The sequence below is a fragment of the Notechis scutatus genome, chromosome 6 (assembly GCF_049901735.1).
Source record: "Notechis scutatus isolate UNSWTSFEM ecotype Mainland chromosome 6, rNotScu1.2, whole genome shotgun sequence".
Taxonomy (NCBI): Eukaryota; Metazoa; Chordata; class Lepidosauria; order Squamata; family Elapidae; genus Notechis; species Notechis scutatus.
The window spans coordinates 28,991,022-29,005,684 of NC_142014.1; the positions used below are offsets into that span (position 1 = coordinate 28,991,022).

General features: G+C 40.8%; 1 protein-coding gene across 1 annotated transcript in view; it reads left to right on the forward strand.

Annotated features, from left to right (window-relative positions):
• PTPN12 (protein tyrosine phosphatase non-receptor type 12) overlaps positions 1-9,930 on the forward strand; it is a 45,201-nt gene extending 35,271 nt beyond the window's left edge. The window contains exons 13-18 of the mRNA XM_026677167.2: positions 1,039-2,015; positions 3,990-4,028; positions 5,176-5,267; positions 6,809-6,839; positions 8,138-8,254; positions 9,063-9,930. Coding sequence (XP_026532952.2) covers positions 1,039-2,015; positions 3,990-4,028; positions 5,176-5,267; positions 6,809-6,839; positions 8,138-8,254; positions 9,063-9,124 — 1,318 coding nt within the window. The 3' untranslated portion in view covers positions 9,125-9,930. The remainder of the gene's footprint in view (positions 1-1,038; positions 2,016-3,989; positions 4,029-5,175; positions 5,268-6,808; positions 6,840-8,137; positions 8,255-9,062) is intronic.
• The last annotated feature ends 4,733 nt before the right edge of the window (positions 9,931-14,663 follow it).

A 14,663-nucleotide genomic window follows, 5' to 3' on the forward strand; every position in this document is an offset into this window, starting at 1 on the left:
CACATCTGTAGCCAAGAGTCATCAATCATGTTCTCCAATTAGGGATTTGCACGGTGGAAACTCCAGTCGCTTAGTATATAATCTTTGCAAGATATGCATGGAATGCACTTTCAGTTCCAAATTGTTGCACTGCTCCTTCAGACTCCTTTCCTCCCCTCCTTTCTGTTGGCAAGTATAAAACGGGCACAGAAAATGTTTTATGAGTTGACACCCAGATTGTTGGGGGCAAGAGGCTGACTCTAAACCGCTCAGAGAGGGCTGTGAAGCATTGCGAAGAGATATATGAGTTTAAGCGCTATTCTTCCCTTCCTTTCCCTTCCCTTCCCCTCCCTCCCTCCCTCCCTCCCTCCCTTCCTTCCTTCCTTCCTTCCTTCCTTCCTTCCTTCCTTCCTTCCTTCCTTCCTTCCTTCCTTCCTTCCTTCCTTCCTTCCTTCCTTCCTTCCTTCCTTCCTGTTAGAATTCAGTATTGCAGGCTAACTCTGCCCTCTGTCAGAAGTTTGATCCTGACTGGCTCAAGGTTGACTCAGCCTTCCATCCTTCCGAGGTGGGTAAAATGAGGACCAAGATTGTTGGAGGCAAAAGGCTGACTCTGTAAACCACTTAGAGAGAGGCTGTGAAGCATTGTGAAGCGGTACATAAGTGCTATTGCTATTTATAGCCCTCTCTGAGCATTTACAGCAAGGGTCTTCAAACTTGACCGCTTTAAGTCTTATGGACTTCAACTCCCAGAGTTCCTGAGCTAACATGACTGGAGGAGGAATTCTGGGAGTTGAAGTCCATAAGACTTAAAGCAGTCAAGTTTGAAGACCCCTGGTTTACAGAGTCAGCCTCTTGCCCCCAACAATCTAAATCCTCACTTTACTCACCTCGGAAGGATGGAAGGCCGAGTCAACATTGAACCGGTCAGGATCGAACTGCTGGCAGTCGTCAGAACTAGCCTGCAATACTTCATTCCAACCCACTGCGCCACCACGGCTCTAATCTCTTTCATCTCATCCATGTGTGTCATTTACAGTCTTCTCTTATAATTATTCCTAGCTGCCTTGTTGAGGGTGACGTAAAAGAAGAAATCCTGCAGGCCCCTGAGCCTCATCCGGTCCCACCCATTCTAACCCCATCGCCTCCTTCGGCCTACCCAACCGTGACGACGGTTTGGCAAGACAGTGACCGATACCACCCCAAGCCTGTTTTGCACATGGTGTCTTCAGAGCACCCGACAGACCTCAACGAAAATTATGGTAAATCCAGGGACTATTCAGGGAAGCATGAATTCTCAGACCCCGCCGCCAATAAAAAGCTGGAACACAACTTGAGCTTCGAAATTAAGAAAGTGCCCCTTCAGGAACAACCACGCAGCTTCGATGGAAACCCTCTCCTGAGTCGGGGAAATGCACTTAAAATTAAAACGTGCCCGCCGGACGCAGCGGAGATGACCTTGAAACTGCAGGAGTGCGGCTCCGGCGATGCGCCTACGGAGCCCGTGCAGAACCCTTGCAATGAATGCAGTCTGCAGCCAGTCACTCCCATTGCAATATCCTCTCTGGAAGGACACCTGGGTCTTACTACAGATGCTCCGCCACGGCCAGACTGTTTGCCCCTTAATAAAGAGAAGGGCCACGCCATGTGGTCCTTAGAAGAGACTAAAAACAAGCAGCCCTTCTTTGAGGAGGCACCTTTACCCGTTTTATGTCACGAAGTCACAAATCTGTCCGTAGACTCAGGCGTGCCAGGTCAAAGGGACACCCCTCCCAGGGAACCGGCAGGCCGCTGCCACGGTGGCCCGCTGCCGGTTCAGGCCCCTCTGTGTTTCACCAATCCCCTGCACTCGGATGACTCTGACACGGAGGACAGAAACTCTGAGGGGGGCGTGGCCCATAGCACGTCGAATAGCGTCTCCGTGGCCAGTGCCACGGTTTCAGCAGCGACCAATACAGAAAACGCTGCTAGAAAAGTGTTGCCGATGTCCATCGCGAGGCAGGATAATCCGCCCCTAATGCATTCCGAACCTGATAAAGGTAAGTTGTGCTAAATTTTATGGGAATTAGGAAGGAAACAAAATGAAAGGAGAGCGAATTGTGCACACCAGGAAGTGGGGGGGGAGTGTTCATCGGTGCTCTCTGAGCTTGGTTTTCTTGCAGACGTTTCATTACCCAACTAGGTAACATCATCAGTAGTGGAAGGGAGGGAGCTTTGCAAAGAGGAGAAGAGGAAGAAGAGGAAAGAGGAGGTGGATTGTGGGATCCTTGGTACTATCTGAGCTTGGTGATTTTCTTGCAGACGTTTCATTACCCAACTAGGTAACATCATCAGTAGTGGAAGGGAGGGAGCTTTGCAAAGAGGAGAAGAGGAAGAAGAGGAAAGAGGAGGTGGATTGTGGGATCCTTGGTACTATCTGAGCTTGGTGATTTTCTTGCAGACGTTTCATTACCCAACTAGGTAACATCATCAGTGTTAGAAGGGAGTGGAGTTTGCTCTCTTTTTACACTAGTGGCTTGGCCTTTCCGTGTAGCTTGGGAGTATTTTTGGTGGTTCATTGATGAGGCTGTTTACTCTTTGTTTTGAATTAGTAGTTCCTTGATTGGGGTATTGTTTACTTCTTGATTATTGGCGTAGTGTTAATTTTGGTATTAATTTCTGCTCATCTGGGTATTGATTGCTGGTGAGGAGGTGTTTTGGTCTGTTTATTTCCTTTTTGGCTTTTCGAAACAAATCAGCAATCAACAGGCACATAGAAATAAACAACACCTACATGCCATTTGAATAGAGATGCCCACATTAGCCACTAGTATATAAAAAAGAGCAAACCTAATCAATCTGTCACCATATCAGATAACTCACGGCAGTTTATAACAGCAAAAAATAAGTGTACACAACCATGAACTGTGAAATAAAAAATATTTTAAAAAAGAAAATGTAAAAATACACCAGGTACAGGTTCTACCAACACAGGTAATTTGTACTAGTAACAACTCTCTGGAATAGCTCAGCTTTTACTGGTTTGTGGATTGATGTTAATGTCTTTGGGACTGGCTAGGGGGTATTCCTCCATAACGTGGAATGCACTTTATGTTCCATCCTTCAGGTTTAGGATAATCTCTCCTGCTGGGCGCTGAGCCCATGAGGCAGGATTGTTACCGCAATTCCCCTTCCTTGCCAGTCTTAAAACATGGCTAAATCCTTTGCTGATTTGTTGATTAGCTTGGTTGAAGGCCCATGTTCCTTTGCGATTAAATCATGATAGTTTTAGCTGTGAAGTGGTTATCTTACAAAGTGAGTTAGTAAATTGCACAGTAGCAACTATTACAGGCATTGCTCTAAAGCAGGGGGTCCCCAATCCCCCAGCCATGGCCCGGTACTGGGCTGTGGCCCATTCGAAACTGGCCCCACAAGTGGTGGGCGAGTGTGCACAAAGCTCCCCTTGTTATGCCCCTTTCACAAATGGAATTGCGCCAATGGTGGAAAGTTACCAGTTCGCACCGGTTCTAGCGATCTGGTTGCTCTGGTCAGCAGTTGGCTCCACCCTTTCCTGTCCTATATTTCCTTTGTTTGTAGCTCAGCTGATAGGCGCGGCAGAGTGGATTGCCGCGCCTCAGCTGTTTTACTCACCAGTGCTGACAGTAAGGTAAGTTTTCATGCTTAAAATTACCCATTTTAGAATGTTCCGTGCATGCCCACAGAACTGGTAGTAAAATATTTTGAATTCCGCCACTGAGCTGCGCGTGTGTGCACATGCAAAGCCCCCACTGCTCACACGTGAACCATCTCTCTTCTGCCCCCACCCACCCCCAGCAGTCCTGTTGCCGCTTCACCAAACTGGCAAAGTTGAGGAGCACCGCTGCTCTAAAGTTTATTTCATTGGTACTTGATAGAATCCCTTGCTTCAATATTTAAGCGGTCTGAATAAGGTTTCCTAGCCATTCTGCTCCCTGTCGGTTTTTATTCAACTCAAAACTCAGGTGCAAATGATGATTTTTCTCCCCTCTTGCCAGAAAGAACTCTGGAATTGCTTGTGCTTGCAAGTCCACAGGGTAAGTGTGTTTTTTTCTTTCTTGCACATGTACCAAAATGAGGGGCTGGGGTCAGATACCAATCTGTTGTGTGTGTGTGGAGGAGGGGGGAAATGACCCTTGCATATTCATTTACAGGCAGTCCTCAGCTCACAACCCCAATGGCGCCCCAGATTGATGTTGTTAAGTGAGTTGGCTCCATTTGACGACTTTCCTTGCCACATTTTGTTAGCGAATCCCCCGCAGTTCTTAAATTAGTAACACAGTGCTTAAGCGAATCTGGTTTCCCCGCTGACTTGGCTGGTCAGATGGCGCAAAAGAGGAATCAGCGACCCCAGGACACTGCGAGCATCATAAATGTGAATTGTCAAGCATCCGAATGTAAATCAGGCGGCCCTAGGGTCGTAAATCGGTCATAAAAGTGTCACGAGTCCCTTTTTGCCAGTGCCGTGGCAACTTTGAACGGTCACTAACCAACAGTTGTAAATCGAGGACTGCCTGGGTTTAGGTTGCTGGATGGTTGCTTCTGTTGAGTAGATCACCTGGGGAATGAATCTCTGTAGGCTCCCTCCTGGTTCAGCTGATCGAGCCTTTCCTGCAGCTACTGAGCTGGGAAAAGTTGACTTAGAAGCCAGAGCTCCATGTCTGGTCTCCAGAGCTCCATTTTGTTCTAAAATGCCATTGCTGATGTCTGCTATTGAGGTTATTTTTTGAATCTAGGTTTACTTTTTTTTTACAAATACGTTGTCAGGATTCCAGCAGTTACTCCAATTAAATCATGAGCCTCGAGCCACACTCCCAAAACAAAAAAGGATTTATTTGAAGTTAACATTCTACATCCGGCATTAACCTAGGCGTAGCCAACTCTGAGATATGTAATTCACTGTCACCCTTGATCCTGCTTCCCCCCCCCACCTCTGGGTGTATCATCCAATGAAACACGTCCATAGCCAAGAGTCATCAATCATGCTCTCCAACTAGATTTTTGCATGGCAGAAGCTTCAGTCATCTAATCAGTCTTTGAAGAAAATATGAATGGAATGTACTTTCAATTCCACACTGCCACCTGGTCTTTGAAAAAAAAAACCCTTCTTTCTGTTGTCAACTATAAAATGTGTGTACAAAATGTTTTATGAGTTGACATATGTGTTTTTTTAAATTGTTTTAGTCACAGCTTTGCCAAAAAGTCCTGCTCTTCTACAGTCGGCCGAATGGAATTTGTTACAAGATCAGAACACCTCCGAACAACCAAAATGTACAGTAAGTACGATAACACAGAGAAAGAATAGGAATAAGATACTTATGAGCCGCGGTGGCACAGTGGTTAGAGTGCAGTACTGAAGGCTACTTCTGCTGATTGCTGGCTGCCTGCAATTTGGCAGTTCAAATCCCAACAGGCTCCAGGTTGACTCAGCCTTCTGTCCTTCCGAAGTGGATAAAATGAGGACCCAGATTGTTGGGGGCAAGAGGTTGACTCTGTAAAACCGCTTAGAGAGGGCTGGGAAGCACTGGGAAGTGGTATATATTGCTATTGCTATTTTGGCCATTGGGAATACGCTGTCTGGTTTGTGTGTGTGTGTGTGTGTGTGTGTGTGTGTGTGTGTGTATAAATCATTGTTATTTGACAGCTTCCTAAGGAATCACTTGATTTACAGAACCAAAATGTAGTATGTAAGCTGTGGGGTTTTGTTGTAGGTAATTGTGCATACCAGAATATGTCTTCTGTGGAATAATCAATCATTACCACTTGGTTCTTGCTTTGGAATCTCATGAACGGAATGGAGAGGATAGTCTGTCCTTCCTCTATTGTGGAAACGTGTTGAAGAAGTTCCTTTTTGAATGTGTTTAAAGTGTTTTAGGGTGAAAGGACAGGAGAGCAGAGTTGAGTTAGGATCACTGCACCTTTAATCCAGCGATGCTAGGATAAAACGTAGTTTTCATGTGGAGTGGTGTTGGACTTCAATGTTGACTTGATGTCTAGGAAACAGCTTTCCAGGTGTTTTGCCAACATTTATGCCTGCACACTTCACAGGAAACTGAGCAGGGACTGACTAGGTTACTGTCTTTAAAGCTGGGTGTCTTGAAATCTATTTTCTAGATCAAGGGTCTCCAACTTTGGCAACTTTAAGACTTGTGGACTTCAACTCCCAGAATTCCTCAGCCAGCTTTGAAGTCCACAAGTCTTTAAAGTTGCCAAGGTTGGAGACTCCTGTTCTAGATCATGATCACTGTGACCTGTGATCATGGCAGATACTGGCCATTAAAGCCCTTTGTTGTAGCTTTAATTTCAAACATTCACCCATCAGTTGGCTCAACAACGAGGGCAGAAATACATAATGGGTGCTTTATTTTATTCTAGCTTGTTTGCAGGTACTTGTCTATTTTTTTTTTTTTGCAGATGTTTCATTATCTAGCTAGGTAATATTATCAGCAGGAGTTAAGTGTAGTTAAGTCAGCACATTGCCCCCAACATTCTGGGTCCTCATTTTACTGACCTCGGAAGGATGGAAGGTTGAGTCATCCTTGAGCTGGTCAGGATTGAACTGCTGGCAGTGGGCAGAGTCAGCCTGCAATCCTGCATCCTAATCACTGTGCCACCAGGACTCTTCTTCTCTGTTACTTAGTTAGATAACAAAATATCTGCAAATAACCAAGTTCAGAGAACACCAGGGACTCCATAGTTCAAAGCTGAGCTACAGAGATTCCGTTATTTTGGAATATATAACTCTTGTCATTCCAGTGTGTGCCTTTAGATCTCTTATATGAAACCACAGTTCTCATATGTACTTTTATGTTAACAGGGAATGAACATCACTGGGTCTTCACAGCTTGGTAAGCAACCTAAGAACTTACAGAATATACTGTTGCTAATCAAATTCAATTCAGACTGTACTTTATATATATATATCTTTGGTTATTCGGGTTTTCTCCCGCGTAAGATTGGAAGTATCTAGGCAACGTTTCGATGAAGTCTCATTCATCATCTTCAGGCTTCTGTCTTCAGCTCTGTGCTTCTCAGAGTGATGTGAGCTTGCAGCTGCTTCTTCCTTTTAACTGCTAGTGGGGGTGTGACTTGATTGGGTGGGGGCTTGGCTGTGTTCTGATTGGGTGGGGGTGTGTTCTCATTGGTTGGGGGTTTGGCTGTGTTCTGATTGGTTGGGGGGTTGGCCATGTTCTGATTGGCTGGAGGTGTGTTCTGTTCAGGTGGGGGCTTGGTTGTGCTCAGGTTGGTCTTAGTTACTGGGGGATTTGAGATATATATATAGTTATAGTTATAGTTATAAAACTATATGAAGTCTCCCAGGCTCAGATTAATTGCGTTCACTCAGATTTCTTATTATATTTGCATTTTAGTAGGCTTTCCTGTTCATTACTCATTCAGGACTCCTGGTTGTAGTTGGCATTTACAGAATAACAGAGTTGGAAAGTACCGTGGAGATCTTCTAATCCAACCTCCTTTTTTTTATGAAACTTACATTGACAAATAGAAAATTACATTCAAGTTAGCTATGAGATTTTTTTAAAAAAAAGATGAGCAGACCTCCCAATGACATCATTACACATACCCTCCACAGGAACCATTGCTCTAAAACTGGACATCCACCTATTTGAAATGGTAGAGGGTCTCCTGCTTGAGCAGGGGATTGGACTAGAAGACCTCCAAGGTCCCTTCCAGCTGTTCTGATTGAAGTTTCTTGTGCACAAGCCTATCCACTTTTCAGTGCTATCCATTTCTCTCAAAATTGGTACTTAACTTCCATGGTTACGGCAAGAAATGATGTTTTGCTTGCAGAAGCTCCGCATATTTTGTGGCTTCTCGTGTGAGATTATAGGATGTGCTTGAAATGCCTTAGTGTTTATTAACCAGAATTTTCCTTTGTAGGAAAGGAAATATTTTTGCAACCGAAAGGGATACATTTTTCAAAAAGCTACATTGTTCATTTGCACTAAATTTCACTAACCACCTTACTAGTCCAATGCGTTTTTTTACGTAAGAAAATTTTGCTTGCATGCAAGCTCTAGATATCTAGATATTAAAATCTAGATGACTGCAATATCTGGAATGTTAGATCTACGAATCAAGATATTAAAATTCAGCTACACTTCATTAATGGTTTCTTTTCTTACAGATAACTCAGAGCTGGGAGACAAATCTCCAATGGATACAATACCTCAACCATCTTCCACCAGTCTAACTCCTAAAGGACAGCCCTTACCAGAGATTGCAATTGAGACTACAGATATTGGTAAAGTGTTGATTACTATCCTACCCAAACCCCCGTCGAACGTAATGAAAAATAGCTTTAACCTTGCTTGTGTCTGTTACACAAGTTAAATTGTGCTGTTTTCTGATTGGCCTCAAAAGTGGGAGATGTTTAACATCTACGCCGTTTGCAGCCCAAACAGCTGCATCATGTTGGCCCCTCTGACTGTATCTTCTTGGGGGATGGAGTCCAAATAAACATACTAAATATATAGATTTTCAGAAAATTTTTAGGCAGCATTTAAAGCAGGAATATTGTCGGGTAATCAGTTACTCCAGGGGATAATACTTTAAATATTAGGTCCCCCCCATCAGACATAATAAAGTGAAATTAACCTGGATGTGGTTTAGCAAGAATTGGAATATTTGCTTAATTTTAGAAATCACTGCCTTTTAACAAGTCCTTCGTATTTTCCAAATAATAGTAAATGTAGCTTTTTCTTAAGATGACCCTATTATAGTTTTTAAGCTCCTCTGCCCTATAGACATTCAGTGAAAAAAATACTGATGTTCACGAGTGTGATTTTTTGGGGGGTTGGATTTATTAGAAAAGCCACCCATGTAAGTTTCTAAGTGAACAGATGTGTTGGGTTGTGCTGCTTCTGTTCCTTTTGTTCTTTTGGTTATTAACTTTTGGTTGAGGTCTCCTACACCTCATAGCTCTTTGAAAATTATACCATCAGTTAATAGCATGTGGTAAATTGGCTGAAATCGTGTGAAAATTTGTGAACATTTTGTTAAATGCATGTTGTTAGTGAGGTACTTCCTTTCATGGATGTGTTCTCCTTTAGGGTTTGGTAGCCGCTGTGGAAAACCAAAAGGACCAAGAGACCCTCCTTCAGAATGGACATGATGCAAGAACCAATGGACACATATTAAATTATACTGGAAAATTCAAGTGCCACTGAACAAGATTCGTAGTATTCCAACGCTTTATTTTTTTTGGAACGATCTGTGTACATATAGCTACAAATGGTACACTTTTGTATACATCTACACAAATATTAAAGATTCAAAATGGTGGATTCTATAATTCAAACTTACCTTTTTGCTGGGGCCATCAATCTGCCTTATTACATTTTTTAAAAAAGTATTACTTATGGTTTGTTACTTCAAGTATTATTGCCTTAATGTCTTTTAAACCTGTTAAAACATTGTTTATAGACATGTTAATATGGTGAAACTTTTGACAAATTTGAGTTTATGGACTTTTTTTTGCAAATGTTTGATTACCATGTACATTTTATTTTATGTATGTATAGGGCAAGCCAGGTATATAATTTGATAAAGCTGCAATCATAAAGTATTAACAGAAGGTGTAAGAAATCTCTGCATGAACTAAAGTTGTGTACCTTGTAAATTATTTGCCCTAATGTTTTAGAAAATAGTTTTTTTTAAAGAAAATGTTGGTGCACATTCAGAATTACAGAATAGCAGAGATAAAGATTGTAATACATTTTGTAAATTGTAAGCAAAAAGTTATTTTTATATTATATACTGTTTCAACTGTCAGTCCTAATTTGTCCTGGTTTTCATCTAGTCACTGATATTCCATAAGTGCCTTGAAAGACCAGATTTTTTAGCATGAACAAGTTACCTATAGAGACTAGTGTTATCAACATATTTGAACTGTCAGTAAAAGAGAATATTTTAAAATCCTTTAAGTTATCCTTTATATATTGTATTTCAATTTAAATCTTTAGAATTTTCAAAAGGAAAACCTTGGTAAGTATCATCAGGATTAAAATCATGACTAATAATGCTAGCAAAAGAGTTTTATGTAAACATTTGAAAGTACCAAAATTCTTACTGCATCACTTTTTCTCAACAAACTTTACTGGCAAATTCCAAAAGGCCTACCAATTTGTTTCGGTTTATATTGGGGATTCTTCAAGAAACAAATTAATGATTATTCATATATATTCTAGAACAGGTAGCATTACTGAAGGGCTTAAATGTCCTTCCAGTTATAAAATATTTTGTTCCAAGTCCCTTCCCTGCCCCTTTGATTTGCATGCTAAGTGGTCGCACCCTAAGAATAGCAATTAAAACTAGAGTACCTAGAGTAGACTCTTACCCTTATTCATTATAAGCCCATGGGAATTTCTGAAGGCTGCTAACCCTCAAAAAATACAATGGTCAAGATTTCTAAAATTGTTACTTGGGTTAGCAAGCCACCCTTTCCCCTCACATAGGTTGAACTACAATGTTCAAATTCTTTAGGAACATGTATAGTTCTTATATGATGGCATTTTTATTTGACTTTTGGTCTGCTGTAGTAGTTACTAACCTGATGATTCAAAACCAATTATTTTATTGAAATATCCAACAATGTGTATGTATATATCTCCCCCTCCCTCTCTCACACATACACACACAAAGTTGGAATATTAGCCTAAACAGAAAAGGCTATGTTGTGTAAGGAGAAAACAAGAGCAGAGTTTACAGAATATTACTAAGATGAAATACTCCTGTATAAATCAATGTGTCTCTGGGGCACTTAGTCTTTTGCTGGTAGTGGAAGATTGGGTTCTATCAACTATAATTTCCACAGTGGACTCAGTGAGCAAAGGACTCTGTGAGCAAAGCAAAGCTCAGTAAGCAGAATGGTTCTGCCACTGGAAGGACTGGCTTAAGCTACTCTACATGAAGACAGATACCTGAATTTAAGTGTACTAATACAGGGTGTGCCACATTTTGTCGCTGAAAGCTGTATTTCAGAAAATCAAAAGGGTGCTTAAAACCAACTTGGGTGCAGATGGTATATGCTATGACCAAGCAATGTGGGTTTCTTCCCTCAAAGTTCTTGTATTGAGGCTAATGTGCTTATTTTTTTTTCTCCAGCAAAACCCGGTGGGAGATCATGATTCCCTTTATAGCAATTTGCTGCTAAATTAGTGCAGTTCCTGCTTCCAGGAAAAAAAAAGGTATGGTGTGGGATCTCGATGTGTCTGTCCACCTAAGGATGCAACTGAGGTTTCAGAAGATCGTTATACGAGTTTTTAAAAACATTCATTGCTCGCTTGCCTCGGAAATATATTCTGGAAAAGCACAATATTGTCACAAGAGTATAGTGCATCTGTCAGAATAACATGCTAATTTATTTACCATTGCCCAAAGTCCAAGTAAAGGTAATTTAGTCTACCATTTTTACTGAATTTTCAAACAAGAATTAAAAAAGTTATTGGGAATATATTTACAGCAGTGCTTTCGACCCCATTAATTTTGCCCAAATATGACTTATGTCATCTGTTTTCCCCATTGTCCTAAAATTGGATAAAGAGAACCTAATTAAACAGTCAAAACCCCTTTCTCCCCATTTGCCTTGAATGCTAAGATAATACAGTCTGGAAAACTACCCAGTTCTGTTTGCTAACTTTTTATATTGGCACTACAGCTCAGTTTGAAAATATCCACTATTATACTTACAAAAATAACTCTTTTTTAGAATATGAAGCATACTAAAAGATGGTATCGTGGACATTGTGTGTTTAGAGCAATGTGCCTTTTCAAAAGTGTTGATAATAAAAAAATCTCGAGTTTTAACATTAAAATTACTTCCTTATGAATTACCATGATTAGCTTTAAATGATTCGATGTAATTCTTATTCTATTATTATTCTAATGCTGAGTTTCAAAGATATCCTCAAAACTTTTTTTAAACAAAAGGTTATTTTAAACAAAACTTTTCTTTAAGCACCATGAGTTCAAATAGTTCCTGAAAATGTACCAGAAATTTAAATTTAGTTACTACTGTTCTTACACTATTAAAATAACTAAAGAATGTGAAATTTAATCTTGCAACAAAAAACAGGGCATGTTTAAAAACAGGAATAAGAGGAAATAAACAATCAAGATTGTGAAGATTAAATAAAATATTGAGCAGTTGCAATACTTGCACTATTATATAAACACGACATCACAAAGCTTAGAGTTCTTGGAAGAATTTGTGTTGATGGACCATAAAGTGTATACGTAGGATTTCCAGTCTTTAATACTTCCAAATCATTCCTTTATAAATGTGGTGTTTTTGCAATCTGAAGGAAAATGGTGGTTCAGTACTCATTGCTTGATACTGTTCAATTTATTATGATACAAATCTTAGTAGATTTCACGTAACAATGAAAGTTTTGTAAAATTCTATAAAGTTTTACACAGTAATGCAGTTAATAAAAACTTGTATTATATAATGCCAGATTCATCTGACACATTTCCAAAAAAACCAGGAAATATTGGAAATGTTCATGTAATATAGTCTAATTTCCCAGGTCTCACTTTTCAGTTAATACATTTGTTCTGATAGTATTTTTTTAAAAAAAAAACCCGTTAAACTAGTTTGTCTGTTTACACAATACATTTCTGTCAAGGTACAACTTCAAGTTTATAGTTTTTTGTCTTGGTCCTTGAAAATTCAGCATATTTTTCACTTCAAACATTTAAAAAAGTCTTCTAAATCTCAACATTAGGGCTGCTACAACGGCTTCAGCAGGTAACATCCTACCTGAAGTCTCAAGTATCATTAATTACTTGGATATCTCAAGGGATCTTTAATTGGGTCAGGACCTTATAAAGTGGTTAACATCTATGGCTCTTACCCCTGGGAAGAAAAGCAAGAACAGGAAGTCATAGAACACAGAATAAGGAGGTTGGCAGGGACCTCAGAAATCTTCTAGTCTAGCAGTCGCCAACCGGTGGGCCATGAGAAAATTTTGGTGGGCTGCAGAGAAATCTCACCCCCACAAAGCAATTAATCCAGGCTGCACAGAAACACAAGGCTGCGCTGCCCATATGGTCCATGGGAACCCTCACTCCTTACCTGGTAAACTTGCCTGCTAAATTGCTATTTTTCCTTTTTCTGACCATCATCTGTTCTGCTGTGCCAGGAAATTTAAATTAGCTAAGAAGCAGGAAATGGTTGGACTTCTTGCTTTCTAGCTAGTCTTTAGATCTTCCGCTCAGCACAGCTGAACCTGCCTTAGGACTGAAGGTTTGCTTGCAAGCAAATTCAGTGCAGATTCAGGGGAAGCAAATTTGAGAGACTGAGCTAGCCAATGGCAGATATAGATCACTGAATGATTCTGTGAACAACTCAATCTGCCGGCTTTGCCTGAGTTTGGGTAAAAGTTGCTCTTTTTTAATAAAAAACTCAATATTTATATACATATATTTACATACAAGCCATGCTCAGCCAGTCATATGACCAAGCCACACCCACAGAACCGATTAGTGGTCCCTGGGATTTAATATTACGAGTTTGGTGGTCCCTGAGGTACAAAAGGTTGGCGACCCCTGTTCTAGTCCAACTCCTGCTTGAGCAAGAGACCCTGTACCATTTTAGACAAATGGTTGTCCAGTCTCTTTCTGAAAGCCTCCAATGATGGAGCACCCACAACTTCTGAAGGCAAGCTATTCCACTGGTTGATTGTTCTCACCATTAGGAAATTTTTCCTTAGTTCTAGGTTGCTTCTCTTCTTGGTTAGTCCTTAATTTGGGCCTTCTAATGGGGTGATCGAGGAGGGGCAACGGTTAGGTCATGTTGCTCTGGATCTCCAAACTTGTCACAGGTGAAGAGATAAGGCCATGTCTGTCTATCTGTCACCAGGGTGTCAAAAAAAGAAAAAAAATCCAAGAGGGCAGGTCAACATAGCTCAGGTAAGGTATGAAGAAGCTGATCAGCATTATTGGACAACCATTTGTTTGAAATGGTATATGGCTTCCTGCCTGAGCAGTGGGTTGAATTACAAGACCCCCCAAGATTCCTTCCAATTCTAGTTATTCTATTGACTTAACAGCAATTGTTACTCTGGACACAGGCCAATTCTCAAAGGCTGGATGCTCTATGGCCAAAGAAACAAAAACGCAAAGCAAGTCAGACTTATTTTCAGCCTGCTTAAAAGTTGCTGGCTATTTAGAGAAATTCTGGATGACCAATCTCAAAAAAACAAATCTCAAGGGCAATAGAGCAACAGGTGCACTCCCATTTCTACTGTCCCTGCAGTCCCCAAGACAAGCCCTTTATGGAAATGGACAGACCATTCAGGAAGCAGACTCAATCACAATGTTAATTTAGGGGACTTTACCTATGCATAAAATCTCTCAGTCCCACACCTTGCTAAGGGAGTTTTGAAAGAGGATGTCATCAGAAACTGACCCACAAAATTGAACTTGCTATAGCATGCAAGTTAAAGGGGCCATAGATACATAGTAAGCCTCAAAGTTTCAGGACACCAGACTGACCGAACTACATAGTAACTTGCAAATGCAGCCTGTACTATCCTGCCAAGATTTCAATGCAATTCTCAATTTCCATAGAAGAAGATCCATTATTGCAATTCTCAATTTGTATAGAAGGATCTTCTATTGCAGTTCTCAACATCTATAGGATCTTTTAT